General features: G+C 46.2%; 1 protein-coding gene across 3 annotated transcripts in view; it reads left to right on the plus strand.

The window, feature by feature from the left end:
- The window catches only part of EME1 (essential meiotic structure-specific endonuclease 1), a 19,785-nt gene extending 6,021 nt beyond the window's left edge, over positions 1-13,764 (plus strand). For 2 of the 3 annotated variants that reach the window (XM_053302654.1, XM_053302653.1), the window contains exons 5-9: positions 3,216-3,328; positions 5,200-5,329; positions 6,436-6,551; positions 12,260-12,449; positions 13,098-13,764. In XM_053302654.1, the coding sequence (XP_053158629.1) occupies positions 3,216-3,328; positions 5,200-5,329; positions 6,436-6,551; positions 12,260-12,449; positions 13,098-13,274 (726 nt within the window). In that variant the 3' untranslated portion in view covers positions 13,275-13,764. The other variant, XM_053302655.1, reaches the window with a different exon arrangement.
- Positions 13,765-14,870: the final 1,106 nt, after the last annotated feature.

Consider the following 14,870-nt stretch of genomic DNA (forward strand, 5'->3'; position numbering starts at 1 on the left):
GCCCCTTCCTCTTCTTTAAAGAAGCAGACAGGACATAATAGCAGCCACTGGTTACTCAAGGGTTGTTGGGAAATGTAGAGCAAAGGTTGATGGGAAATGTAGTCTCGCCATCAGTCTTGTGGTTTTCTGCTGGGAGACATTCAAACCACAACTTCCAGCCACTCCCAAAGGGGGATGCTGATACAGGGCTGCTTGCCAGGAGTCACCCAAGCCCACAAGATGTGGTGAGCTGCCTCCTTCTTGGTCCCGCACCCAGAGCTTTTTAAACAGGGGGAGCTGATGAGTCAAGTAGGCTGGGATGGGACAGGACAGGACTGGGCAGACCAGTGGGGGCAGAAAGAATCTGTGTTGTTGATTTAATAGAAAGCCTGCACTCTGTTGGATCTCCACACCTCCCCTTTTTGTTAACGCACGGATACTTGGTGCGAAAACACAGTAAGTCAAGTATGCATATACTGAAATTAAAACCACAAGTAGACCACAAGTAAAGTAATTCCTCAGCAAAGCAGTCTACCTCAAGACCGATGGCAATTTCTTATCACTGACCGAATTAGCTTTGAGGACTAGAACCTCATGATTAAATCAGTGTCGGAGGGTGAGCCTCACACCTATAGTGATCCCTACCCTTAGGCGATTCAGCCAATCTGAATCTCCCCAAAACAATAAGCTAAGTTGCAAGATGTCATTGCTGCTCCTCTCTGATACTCAGATAAGGCATTTTCACCTTAGAAAAGTAATGTTATTCCTGCTTTCTAAATTAGGAGTAAGGTGGAATGTGCTCAGCCATTTGCATCAGCTTTTAGGGTACAATACCCCCACTCCCACCTCTTTAGAATCAATATTTTGTACCAGATTCATCCAGATCCCAGATTCATCAGATCCCAGATTCATCCATCTCCATGTTGTTCTGCTCCCAGAGATTGAGGCCACCCTGATTCACAGTACCCTGACCGTCCACCACATTGCAAAGCCCAGATAAAATGTGTGCTCTGTGGATGAGTCCTAGAGATTCCCAGTTCTGAGAAGCTCTGAGCTGAAATCATTATTTTGGGGTCTCTCGGTTCCCCCCAATTGGAACTTCAACCTAGCTGCCTGGAGCTCCCCTTCACCAGTCTCACTGTTCCAGCTCAGGCAAGCTGCAAGATAACAGGGATGTGCAGAACTGGTTCAATTGCAAACCGGACCAATTCGAATGGTTCGCTCACGAACTGGTTTGAACCAGTTCAAGCTGGTTCATCAAACTGACCAGCCCCGCTGATCGGTTCAACAGCTGATGAGGTTCGCGTATCCGCAATTCAGTTTGAATCCGGACCAAGCTGTACCAAACGGCCTGTGTACACCCCTACAAGACACATAGATATTGCCCCTTCTTGTAATTGCCCACTCGAGGACAGGCATTCCTTTCCTCTTTTCCTGCCTTTTCCCTGTATTTACCAGTAAATTAGAGTCCTTGGCCAAGTCTTCGTTAATTTGTGTTTTTCTCTGATCATGAACTTTCGTGGTCAGAGGAAGAGGCACCAGGATCAGTCAGCCATTGAAGGCATTCTCACTACCATTCATCCCAGGGCCAGGAAGGGCTGGGGGCAGTATTCCTTCTCAGGCATGCGCATGTCCGTGTGCTCACAAGTTTTTTGAAGTCTGCTCAGTTAATTTTACATCCCACTCAAGCTGAATCAGGAAGGCCCCACTCTGAATGCATGCACGCGCACACTGCTTTGATACTGCCGCCCAGAACAAAACTCATTCTGCACACAGATGAAAAAAATTAGAGAGAACACTGGTTGCGGGGTGGGGAGGCAAGAAGGGTCAGGCTTCTCACAAATGGCTCTACCTGGGCTAGGGCATCCCTATCTGGGTAGAGCTGGTTGTGAGAATGACCTTATTGTCTCACTGGGAACAAAAAACTATACATGTGCTCTCCCTGTTTAGGAAGCATTCTGGAGATCCATATTTGCGAACAGGTTTCTCCAACTACACTCAAAAGCTAACTAAATTCTCTAAAAATCCCTTTCCTGACTACTTCCGCTAACAACCTAAGTTATATTATTATTATTATTATTATTATTATTATTAATAATTCAATTTCTATACCGCCCTTCCAAAAATGGCTCAGGGCGGTTTACAAAGAGAGATAACAAACAAAATAAGATGGCTCCCTGTCCCCAAAGGGCTCACATTCTAAAAAGAAACATAAGACACACACCAGCAACAGTCACTGGAAGTACTGTGCTGGGGGTGGATAGGGCCAGTTACTCTCCCCCTGCTAAATAGAGAATCACCACCGTAAAAGGTGCCTCTTTGCCCAGTTGGCAGGGGTGACCAACTCGGGAGAATTGCCCTCTCACATTCATTTCTTCTCAAAGCCTAGCTTTTCCTCTTACTTTCCAAAGAGCATGCAGCTGCTGCAGATTTTAAGTCACCTGGTCTACCTCCAAAGCAGCTGCATTGTATTAACTTGTTTTGCCTATCTCCTCCTTTTCTAACCAGCTTGTTCCCCTGATTTGTTGTTCCTCGATGTCAGTTAATTCCCCATCTGTCTCAGGAACCATTCCCACATAGCATTGTATGCTAGCAGCTAGTTTAACAAGGAGACTTGCTAGGAGTTGTGCCTCCCCAAACACTATGACCACCTCATTAATTTCAGTGGTTATTATTGAATGCATTGCTTTTCTGTGTTAATATTCATGCATGTGAGTGTAGTCTATCAAATTTGTCACATTCATGATTTCGTTTGCTAGAATTAACAATTAGAGATTTATTGTATTGATTCCTCAAATGTGATTGTGTATTTTGATTGCTTTTTAATAAATGCTCAATATTTTGCATTATTTATTTTAATAATAATTGTATTTTATTTAGCATATTTGTATACCACCCTGAACTTATGTCTCTGGCAAGTTTACAACCAACAGAAATTAAAATATAAAAACAGTTTAAAACCACAATTCTAATTAAAAAGCTTGGATGAATAAATGCATCTTAAGAGGGTTTTTTTGGTTTTTTTTTAAGCTGTCAGAGACAGGGAGGCTCTTATTTCTATAGGGAGTGCATTCTAAAGCCATTAGAAGCTTGCTCCAGTTTGTATTGTTCCCATGTTTGCACACAGGTTAGCCCTTCCTTCAAAGGTCCCAGAGTACACATGTGTCTTGCTGTACATGCTGTGACAGTGAGTTTCTGCTTTGGCTATCGTTTCTAATTTCTGGTGGGTTTTCCAGGTTAGTGAGGAAGTACCTGCTGAGACCCTGCAGAGCTTTGTGGCGAATATCATGAAGATATCCCCTGGGAAAACACTGGCGCTGGTTGTCATTGAACTAGAAAAATATTTCAGGTTAGAATTACTTTTGATTGCTGGGATTTTTGAAAACAGTTTTCCCAGTATAGTTCTGGCAATGAGTAATTGCTTTCAGTCAGGAATTGGGTAGCTTCTCTCTGCTTCTAGATTCTCACAGCTGGATATGTTATTGACATTTTCTCCCTAGAATTGATGGCCCACAAGCCATGAATTCATGGCAGACCTTGCTCCCTCCCCATTTACATCAGTGATATGGCACCATGTTAGCCTTTAGCATTGAAACTCTGTCACATATTTATATGATTCAATAGGCCTGTGCAAGTCAGAAAAGTGGGAATACCAACACTGGAATTACAGGCCCCCACTACAAGGAGGCATTAGAGCGCGGGGCAAGCCCGCTGCTGGTAGGGATCCTTTAACTGGCTGCCCAGGACTGGCGTGGGGGCAGCACAGCGATGTTTGGGGAGGGAGGGAGGGCGGGCAGGGAGTGACAGATCTCTCCCTGGAAAGCCCGTGTGGCTGCTGGGAGACTGAACGGGCTTCTGGGGATTGTAGTCCCACGCAGAACTTCTCAAATGGGAGAAGTTCTGAGTGGGACTACAATCCTTGGAATGGGGGATTGTGCATCTGTCATGGGCACCTACTGACAGCACTAGGAGGAGAGTTGGTTTTGTGGTAGCAAGCATGGCCACCTTTGCTAAGTAGAATCCTCCCGGGTTGCACTTGAGAGGGAGACTACATGTGTGAGCAGCGTACTAGGCTCGCTTTATGTGGCAATGCTATTTGCGGTTCCATGTATCTGCGGGTGTCTAATCGACATTCAGTCTCATTATCCATGTATAGAAAAGGGTTAAAACCCATATGTCTGTGGTTCTTAGATGGCTGGTAATGACCCTGGAGGTCATTTCCGGCTGCCATTTTGTCAATACGAGCTGTTTTGTGGTTCATTTGTTTAATTTTTTTTAATCCCCCCATGATTTTTCTGTGAAAAATGGGGAATTTGGGACTTGTGGGGTGGATTTCTGGACACCTGTGCACAGTAGGGCACTTTATTCACCTTTCCCCCTGATTTTGTCATTTTATGGGCGATTTTCCAGCCTCTAAGAACCTAACAGCCCCCCCCCCCCGGGATAATGCCCCATTATCCGTGGTTCTGTGGAACAGTACCCAGTATAACAGGGCTCACCTCTAAGATATTCCTCTTAGGGGATGGGGTCACTTTGGGAATACCAGCTGCATACTTGCATACAGAAGGTTCCAATTTCCCTCCCTGGTATCTCCAAGATAAGGCTGCAACCCTGGAGAAGCTGCTACCAGTTTGTGTAGATGATACTTAGCTAGATGGACCAATGGTCTGACTCTGTATAAGGCAGCTTCCTATGGTCCACTGTTCACTTATGGCATCATGTATGACATTGAAACACCTATTCACCAATGCTTGAGCAGTCTTAGGGGGTTTAAAAGGATTCTTTAGCATGTGTTTTGTTCAAAGGGCAAGTGCTTAAGTGTTCCGCATAAAGTATCTGCTTGGATTTTTAAAATTAGTGGAAGACGAACCTCTGTCCCAGTTCAATTCCTCCTTCATTATTTTTTCTTAAGTATATTCCAGATGTGAACTCAAAATGTCCAGACTGAACTGAAAATGGTGTACATTTGTTGTTTGTTTTAAAGGAGCAAACAAGCAAGCAAACCCCTTGGTAATATTTGGACATTTGTGTCCTACTGTGCCAGGACTGGAGTAGCATATCAATATATATATAATATATATATAAAAACTGGTTGCTGAGGGATCAAATGTGGTTTCTGGGTGACTTTGCCCCTCTCCTGTCCTGTCCTTCTTTACAGTCACTCCCCCCTCCTGGGACTGGATCTGGTATAGGTTATAAATGAATTCCTTGTCGTCTTAGTTCTCACAAGCACAAGTCACAGAAGAAACCACAGCAGAGTGGTAGCGGGGCACTGGAGCAGGGCAAACAAAGGAACCGGAGAGGAAAGGGCCATTCGCCCCCGGCATTATCCAGGGTGGATGTGGAAGAGGTATGTGAGCCCAGAGCAGTATGCTGCTTGTTTCGTTTGAGCTGGCTGTCTCAGCCAGAGCTGGTTACCTTTTTAAAAGAACTTCTTCAAGGGAGTTCTACCCTTCAGCTGCCAGGCATTGTGCCTCAGCCTTCCGTAGGGGTACAACTGCACCACCACTGGGGAGTACAGCTGAAGGGAAAGGCCAAAGAATCCAGCCATGTTCTGGTTTGCAACTGGTGTAGGAAGGCAAGATTGCTGCCAGGAGATATTGTGGTTCAGGCCAGCAGCCAACTGGCAAAGCACAACAGTTTCAAGGCTGGTCCTCTGAGTTCGACTCCTGCTTTGATCCCACGTACTCCCACAGGAAGCTTCAGTGTGGCTGGCTTGCCTTATGCATTGTGCTAATGAAGAAGCAACTGCTGTTTCTCCATCGGGAATGCCACACTTTGATTTCAGCAAGGCTAGCAGCCAGGTTTCTGAATCAGGAAGGTTGGGAATCCGAGATCTAAACAGGAACAGAGACTTGTGGTGTATGTGCTAAGCTGCATTATATTTTGTCTACACTGGACACTTAATGTGGAGTCTAAAAGAAGTTTTAGGAGTGCAGAGCTGGTCTTGTGGTAGCAGGCATACATTGTCCCTTTGCTAAGCAGGGTTTGCCTTGGTTTGCATTTGACTACGTGTGACCACTGCCTTCTGCAAGATCCCTTAGGGGATGAGTCTGTAGCTTACTGGTACAGCATCTGCTTGTATGCAGAAGGTCCTAAGTTCATCCCCTGACATCTCCAGGTAGGGCTGGGAGACACTCCTGCCTGAAACCATGGAGAGCTGCTGCCAGTCAGAGTAGACCATAATGAGCTAGATGGACCAATGGTCTCACTCAGTATAAGGGTGTGTGTGTGTGTGTGTGTGTGTGTGTGTGTGTGTGTGTGTGTGTGTGTGTGTGTGTAGATATATAGATTCTGGGTTACCCACCCTTGTGCAAAATTCAGTGGGCTGCATCTAAAGGGAATGGTTGAGGCAGCATACATGTCCTGAAGTGGCTTGAGCTGACTTGGTTAGTGGCAGTCTCTTGTATTCTAAAAGTTAGTGGCCTAACTCACCTTTCACCTTTGTGCTTCCAGGCCTTAGTGGCTCTGCAGCTTCACACGGGCATCCAGGTTCGAGTCCTTGAGAGCTGGAAAGAGTTTGGTGACTTTGCCAGCATGTTCACTAAGGCTGTAGCTGAAGCACCATTCAAGTGAGTGACCAAACCGGGTGGGGGTGTGTGCTTTCTGGGTAAAAACTTCGCAGTCGCACTATGAGGCATGCTGCTGGAGATGCAGTCCTAAAGATGGCTGGCCTTCAAGTTCCATGCCCTACAATGCAATATAAAACACTTCCTTCTTGAATTGGGCCTTATGGAGCATTCCCTGGGGCTGGAAAGGTACCCTGAGGTAAGGGACACTTGTGTAGCAAGTCACCTTTAGGTCTTTCCCTAGTGTCCTGCTGAGTTACAGGACACTCTGTGTGTGTGTGTGTATCATAGTTATATACTGTCTGATATGTGCCTCTTTAGGCAGCGTACACAATTTAAAACAGAACAAATATAAAATAGAGTAGAAACAGTTAAAACCATTTCACAGAATAAAAAGTTAAAACCATCTCATAAGATAAAAGCAAATTAAACAGTTCAAAATTAATTTCAGTTAAAGCCTGAGAAAACAGGTGTGTCTTGAGGATCTTCTTGAAGGCAAACAGAGAAGGAGATGCTCTTGTTTCGATAGGGAGCATAGTGCAAATAGCCAGGGCAGCCACAGAGAAAGCCCAGTTCCAAGTCACCACCAAACAAGCCAGCAGCAATCCTAACCAGACCTCTCCAGATGATCTCAATAGGCAACAGGGTTCATGACAAAGAAGGCGCTCTCAAGTACCCTGGACCCAAGCCGCTGAGGGCTTTATAGTTAATAACCAGCACTTTGTATTTTGCTCAGAAACATATCAGCAGCCAGTGCAATTCTTTTAAAATCCGTGTTATATGTTCCCTTCTGGTTGTCCAAGAGACCAGACTGGCTGCTTCATTCTGTACTAGTTTTAGTTTCTGAACTATGTACAAAGGCAGCCCCAAGTAGAGTGCATTACAGTAGTCAAGCCTGGAGTTTACCATTATAATGCACCACTGTTTTAAGGTCATTTACCTCTAGAAATGGGTGTAGCTGATGTATCAGCCAAAACTGATAAAATGTGCTCCTGGCCACTGCCTCAACCTGAGAAACCAGAGAGTGTTTTGGATAAAGGAATACTCCCAAGCTACACATCTGATCTTTCAGGGGAAGTGTAACCCCATCTAGGACAGGCAGATCTAAACCATCTCTCGGGTCCCAACCCCCTGACAGTCAGTACCACCTTCAGTTTGTTATCCCTCGTCCAGCCCATTACCACCTCCAGGTTTGCCATTTCCTGATGAGCTTGATATGAAGAAATAGATCTAGGTGTCATCAGCACCTTGATAACACCCTGCACCGAACCTTCTGATGATCTCTCCCAGCGGTTAAAGAGCATTGGAAACATTATGGAGTCTCGTGGAACTCCATACTTTAGTTCTTGCTTTGCAGAGAAGCAGTCTACAAGCAACACTATCATGAATCTACCAGAGAGGTAGGAATGGAACCACTATAAAACAGTGCTACCTAATCCTACCCTCCTCAGGCGATCCAGAAGGATACCATGGTATCGAAAGCCACCAAGAGGTCCAAAAGGATCAGCAGAGTCATACTCGCTCTATTGATAGCCAATTGGAGATCATCCTTCAGGCTGACCAAGGCAGTCTCAACCCCATAGCCCGCTCAAAACTCAATTTGAAATGGGCCTAGATAATCTGTATCATCCAAAACTGCCTGGAGCTGAGAAGCCACCACCCACTCAATCACCCTGCCCAACCATGGAAGATTGTAAATGGTTCTGTAATTAGTTAAATCAGAGAGATACAATGAAAGTATCTTCAAATACGGTCTAATAATAGCCTCCTTTAGACAAGGAGGCATCCTGCCCTCCCTCAGAGAAGCAATGGCGGATTACCACAGAGACAATGTAGGCAGTTACCTATGGCGGCGAATCCTGGAGGAGTGGCAGATCCTGGGATGGAGAAGGTTTTTCTTTTGTTTTAAACTTGTAATTTTTTAAAACTGCCGCTGCTGGTGGTGGCAAGAGATTAAGCCTCTTGCTGCCTCACTGTCGCAACAAGGAGGGTAGGAGTGGAGAGGAGGAAGCCCCCCCTTTTTACTACTAAATCCCACCGCAGCGGCAGAAACTGGAGCGAGGGAGAGCTCCTTCAAGGTCCCCTTCTCCCTCTCAAATGAGTGGCATGCCTTGAAGCAGCCCGTTTTGGGATGGGCTGCTTCCAGGCGAACACTCATTTGAGAGGTAAGGGGAACTGGAAGGAGCTCTCCCTCACTCCAGTGCCTCCACAGCTGCCTCCAATGCCTTCCTTAAGGTAAAATGGGGAAACTTCCTCCCCCACCACCACAACCCTCCCAATCGCCCCATTCCGCCGTGCAGGGGCATTTGCATATAAATGGGGGTACTTGCCTCTCATCCCCCAGCTCTCACTGCAGTCGCTGCTGTGTGGCCTTCACTAGCCCCCACCCAGACGCTGCCGTGGCATTTAGTAGTAAAAAATGGGGATTTCCTCCTCGCTACCCCTACTCTCCTTGCTGTGGTGGGGGCGGAAAGTCCTTGGCCGCCTATGGGTGACAAAAGGCTTAATCCGCCCCTGTAGAGAATATTTAATTCTCTTAAACGTACCCGTTGCTAATCCCATGCCTGGCGGCTCTCGTGAGAGTTTGCGAGCAGCTGACTGAATAGCAACGGGGATGGGGGAGAAAATAGTGGGAAGCAGGAGGCCACCAGGAGGAAGAGGAAATGGCGGCAGGCTGACCCAGCCACTGGGAGCAGGAGGCAGCGGCAGGCCGGGCCGGCCGTGAGGAGGCAGAGGAGGAGGTGGCTGCTGCTTGGGGCGGGCGGGAGGAGGTGGCGGGCCGGGTTTCCGGCCATTGAGAAAGCACTGGGGGCAGGGCGCGAAAAGGCAGGGGGAGAAGAAGCAGGCTGGGCGACCCGCCATCTAGAAAGTGAGGGGGGCAGAAGTAGGCGGGGGGAGAAGAAGCGGGCCAGCTGGCCAGAATGTTGGGCGTGTGGGGGGGGGGGGGAAGCAGCAGCGGTGCTCTGCACCCAGCCCAGCTAGTTTATAATTGCCAGCCCTTTTTTGATGATACAATTACCAGATTAGATAAGCCAAATTGGGCAGGGGTCAAGAGAACAGGTTGTAGGATGCACAGTCTGAAGCAGTTTGTCCACATCCTCAGGAGACACAAATTGAAAGTGATCCAATCTTATCCTATGAGGAGTTGCTGGACACTTACACAAGACTCTGCAGTAACTGCGGAATCCAGTTCGGCCTGAATACAAGATATTTTATCTGCAAAAGAGGCCCTGAAGATGTCACAGTGAGTGACTGATGGTTCCAAGTTCAAATTCAAGGGGGAGGGGGCATATACTAGACCCCTTGCAACCCTAGACAACTCCGCTGGAATCCTATGCACTGTCAGAGCATAGATTTTCAAATGCTACCGAGTCTTCCTCCACTTGCGCTCCAGTCATCTACCTTGCTGCTTCAGCTCCTGTAGTTCTTCTGAATACCACAAGGCTAACTTTGAAGCAGGCCGGAGAAGACACTTGGGAGCGATTGTGTCTACTGCCCTAGTGAGTTCATTATTCCATGTTTGCACCAGAGTATAGACAGAATTGCTAGCAGAGCCAATTCTAAATCCTTCCAAGATGTCTTGGAATCTATTGGATCCAATAACCTTGGGCAGACCAACCTAATAGGTCCTTCACCTCCGCAGAGGTGGGTTGTGGTTGCATATCCTACCTTAACCAGATGTTGGTCCGTCCATGACAATGGGTAGATGACAAGAGTCCCACGCATGGACCACCACCCTGATCAGAGCAAAAAACCAAATCGAGTGTGTGACCAGCATCATGCATCAGTCCAGAGGCCAACTGGGATAGGCCCATAGTCACCATGGCCACTTTGAATTCCTGATCAGTGTTCCCTCTAAGTCATGTGCATAGGTGCATGCATACAAGTTTAAATGTCCACTTAGTTAATTTTAGATCCTGCTCAGATAGAATCAGGAAGGTCCCACTGTGAATATACATGCACACACAGAGCCTTGATACTGCTGCCCTGAACAAAACTCATCCTGTACACAGATGGAAAAAATTAGAGAGAACTCTGCTCCTGAGCCACTCCCAACAATCCGGCCCAAAATGACTATTGAAGTCCCCCACCAACAACCACCTAGTCAACTCCAATGCCAACTCTGCAACCAGATCAGTCAGTTCAGTTAAGGACACTGCTGGGCAGCAGGGTGATCAGTAGGGATGTACACGGAACGCGGAGGTGCGGTCCGATGCCGGGGATGTGTGTGTTGCTTTAAGGGTGGGGGTGTTGTACTTACCCCTCCCGCCGCTTTTACCCCTCCCACAGCACAGTGATGTGTGTGACGCGGCGGCGGTTACTTTCGCTTTTAGCAGGCAACAAGGGGGCGGGGCGGCAGGGAGGAACGCTGCCACCCCGAAGATTTTGCTTAAAAACAGAGCGCCGGAGATAGTGGCAGGAGGGGTCAGTACAATACCCCTCCCCCCGCCGCCATTAAAGCAACACACACCCGGCGCCGGACCAGCGAACCGGTTCGCAGGCCTCTAACATGGCCTGCGAACCGGTTCGTGCACATCCCTAGTTATCAGTACACCTATAGAAGTCCCAGTCTGTCCTAGTGGAGGTGGTATCCGTATAGACCGCAGCCACCCCACCTCCCCACCCACATCCTCTCATGTGCTCCACCATGGAGTATCCCACCAGGAGAAGCTGGGACCAAACTGGACCACTATCCTCTCCCAACCAGGTCTCCATAATGTACACCAGGTTGGCTCCTTCGTCCATATTCAAGTCATAGATGATCTCAGACTTATTTTGGACCAACCTGGCATTATAGAGTAATAAGGTGCGGCAGCAATTAAATTTCTGAATTCCCCTCCCCTGTAACGGCCCGCTGACCTACCAGAGCCAGTGTGGTGTAGTGGTTAGAGTGCTGGACTAGGACCGGGGAGACCCGAGTTCAAATCCCCATTCAGCCATGAAACTAGCTGGGTGACTCTGGGCCAGTCATGTCTCTCTCAGCCTAACCTACTTCACAGGGTTGTTGTGAAAGAGAAACTTAAGTATGTAGTACACCGCTCTGGGCTCCTTGGAGGAAGAGCGGGATATAAATGTAAAAATAATAAATAATGATATTTTCGTTGATTCCCCACCACTTACTATGTAGCAAGTCACTATTAGGCCTTTCTTCAGTTTCCTGCTGCTGCTTTTAACTTTTTTTTTAAGGAAACATGCCTGGATCCACACCAGGCTTTTGACTCCTCATGAACCTGTTCTCTTCTCCTGCGGCTTCTCTTCCCACCAGTGCCTGGCATCTGCACTTTGCTCCCATTTCACCCCAACTCCAAGTTGGTGGCTCAGCCACCCCAGTACAGAGAAGCTAGGTCCCAGCATTCCACAAGCCAAATCTATATTTGAACAACTGCACTTTCGTGTTTTAAAACTGTGTAGCAAGTATGCTTGGGGTTTGCAGTTGGCTGACACTATGTGCATTTATTCAGCTACACAAACATTAAAGCGAATGACATGGTCATGGGCAACCCATGGTAGAAACATGGGGACCAGTCTACTGCTGTGACATCTCAAGCTACCCTTGAATTGGATCAGATACTCAGTCTGTAAACTGTGACAGTTTGAAATGCTATATAAGGATCTCCTCTCCTTGCTTTTCACTGTGACCAGATAACTTCCTCACAGAAAAGCAGAAACTGTTGGGGGTAATAAGTGTGTGTGTTTTGCACCTTTTACAGAAGGGCACGAGATAAAACAAGCTTTTCCTTCTGCCTGGAGGGAGACTGGAGTGGCGGTATGAAGGTAGACCGCTCTGGAAAGGGGCTGCTGCAGGTCTGGAAAAGGCAGATTCAGCAGCTTAACCGGGTCAGTTTAGAGATGGCCAATGCCATTGTGGCCAAGTACCCTTCTCCTCTGCTTCTGGTGAAGGTAAGCTATTTGGTTGCCATGGGAGATACTTAACCTGCTTCCACTCCTGTTGTTAATGGAGAGGGCAAATCTTTAACTCTTTAAGTTAAACCACGTTTTCTACTTGTGAACCTGATATTATCCTATATGTAATGGTCACACTTTACACAAATTCTTCTTGAGTTTCATTTTGTTGCCTTCTGCCTTGCTCTCCAGTCTAAATGTTTTGTTTGTAAACACTTTCAGTACATCCTAATTTTGTACCACTCAGTAAGAGGACTGTGCACTGCTTGTATTCAGTGAAGTTTGGAGTAAGATTGCTCCCCAGTTATTTACATGGCTGTTCATAGGCTTTGTTCACATGAGAGCATAGTTACAGCTCTCATGGATGAAGAGGGGGAAGCTACATTCTTAGCTACGTGTGGCTAGGAAAGCACCAATAGTCTGCACTCTAGCAATTCCTCCTGGAATTGTTTCTCTCTACCATCACAAAATTAATGCAGTGGTGGGATTTTTGTTATAGGTATGGAAGGCAAGTGAACAACTGAGTTCTGGAGAAAGAGTGAATCAAACCTCAGCCTGATTACCAATTGCAGACTGACACACCTACTTCTTTGAATCAATCTCGAACTGGTTTTAAGACATGCAACATTTCTGTATTGCATTTAGGCCTATGGTACCTGCTCTACTGAACAGGAGCGACAAAACCTTCTTGCAGAGATACCTGTTCGCCGTGGTGATGGGGTGACTGCCACTACAAGGCGGGTTGGTCCAGAGCTCTCGAAACGGATATATTTACAGATGACTTCCAGCAATCCTGACCTTTCCCTGGATGTTACTGGGTGACCCCAAAATATGTAAATTACTCTGCTCAAACTAACTAACTTATTTGGAGGAGAAAAACATTCAGTGTGTCTGAAAATATTCACATAACTGTTGTTTGGATTTTGGAAAGAAGAAGGGCCTTATTCCTACACAGCAACTGAGTCCTCCTTAGCCAACATGAACAAATGGAAAGCTGTAGTCATCTTCTTGTGCTACTCCTGAAAAGATGGCTTTCTTTTTGGCAACAGATTATCCACATTTATTAGCACAAACAGCAATAGCACTATCCCTAAGCAATACCCCACTGATTTTAACATGCGTGCTAAGGAAGATGTATGAATTGTGCAACTTTGTCACCATAGCACAGACCATGGATTTAAAGCTGATTTTGTCCAATTGGCTGCTGTGAAGAAGCTTGAGTTTAGAACTGTCCACATGCCAAAACAGAAGCATAATATTCTCTCATTCTACAGACGAGAAGTCCTAAATAAACATATGCGCTTTGCAATGATGTCAACTTCCTCTATAGCACAAACTGTAATTGTGTATTTGGCTAGTGGTGTTTATGTACATCAGGATAAAATTATACAATTTAATTAACAGCATTTACTACAGGAAAGGAATTTTATCCCCAAGTCACTGGGGGTATTTATTTGGGTTTTTTTGGATGTGTAGTCAGACATTCATGTTAGCTTAATTACATATCACTTATTGAACTTTCAGAATCGTGCCTATTCTCAAGTATGTGCCTCCAGCTCTTAAAGCTTTGACTTACTATACTGATCCCATGTATGTTTACTCAGAAGGAAATCTCAGTGAGTTAAATAGGACTGCCACCCTAGTAAAGCTGCTTATTATATTATCTGGCTAGGTTCAGATGAAACACAAAGGCATGGCTTGCTAAGCTAAACCATGGTTTTCTGTGTGATCTCAAGTTCATCTAGAACTGTACTTGGGGGTGACAAACCAGGATCTAGTTATGTCTGAATTCAGATTGGTGATATACCATCAAGCCATTACTCCAACTCAAAAGGCTGCTGTACTATGGCAGTGGAAGTGAGCTTATGAGGCAGAGTCCTCAGCAGATGGAAACTGAAAGCAGGCAAGCAGCTCTATAGCATGGTTTGCCTGCTGCATGGCTGGAAGCTCAAACCATGGTGTGGGTTCTAAACTACAGTTAGCACAAACACCATTTTGTATTGCATCTGAACCCAGCCTCTGTGTTTTCGGAAAATGTGTTTAGTAGCGTTGCAGCAGTTTTAAAATTTGATAAAGCTGTCTGCTAGTGAAAACTTGCCTGTGCAGATAATATTGAACAGTGTTGTTGTTAATATTACCTGCACAGATGGTAATCTGTGCACCAGATAAATGAGACATGGATTTTAATGGTGCTTAGTCATGACTAACTTAGTTTGGATCCTGTCCTGTGGGTCACATTAGATCATCTGCAAAAGACTGAGGAAAAGGAAAAGGCATTGCTTATTGTTTACTATCAAGAAGTCAAACAAGCAAGTGCAGTTCTTGCCTAGGCTTTCTCAAATAGCTCATGTTGAAGAATAAGGACACTTGCCCAGAAGGGTGAAAAGTTAAGCTACAATATCCAAAAGCAGGACCAAC

This window comes from Hemicordylus capensis, chromosome 2, assembly GCF_027244095.1.
Source record: "Hemicordylus capensis ecotype Gifberg chromosome 2, rHemCap1.1.pri, whole genome shotgun sequence".
NCBI lineage: Eukaryota > Metazoa > Chordata > Lepidosauria > Squamata > Cordylidae > Hemicordylus > Hemicordylus capensis.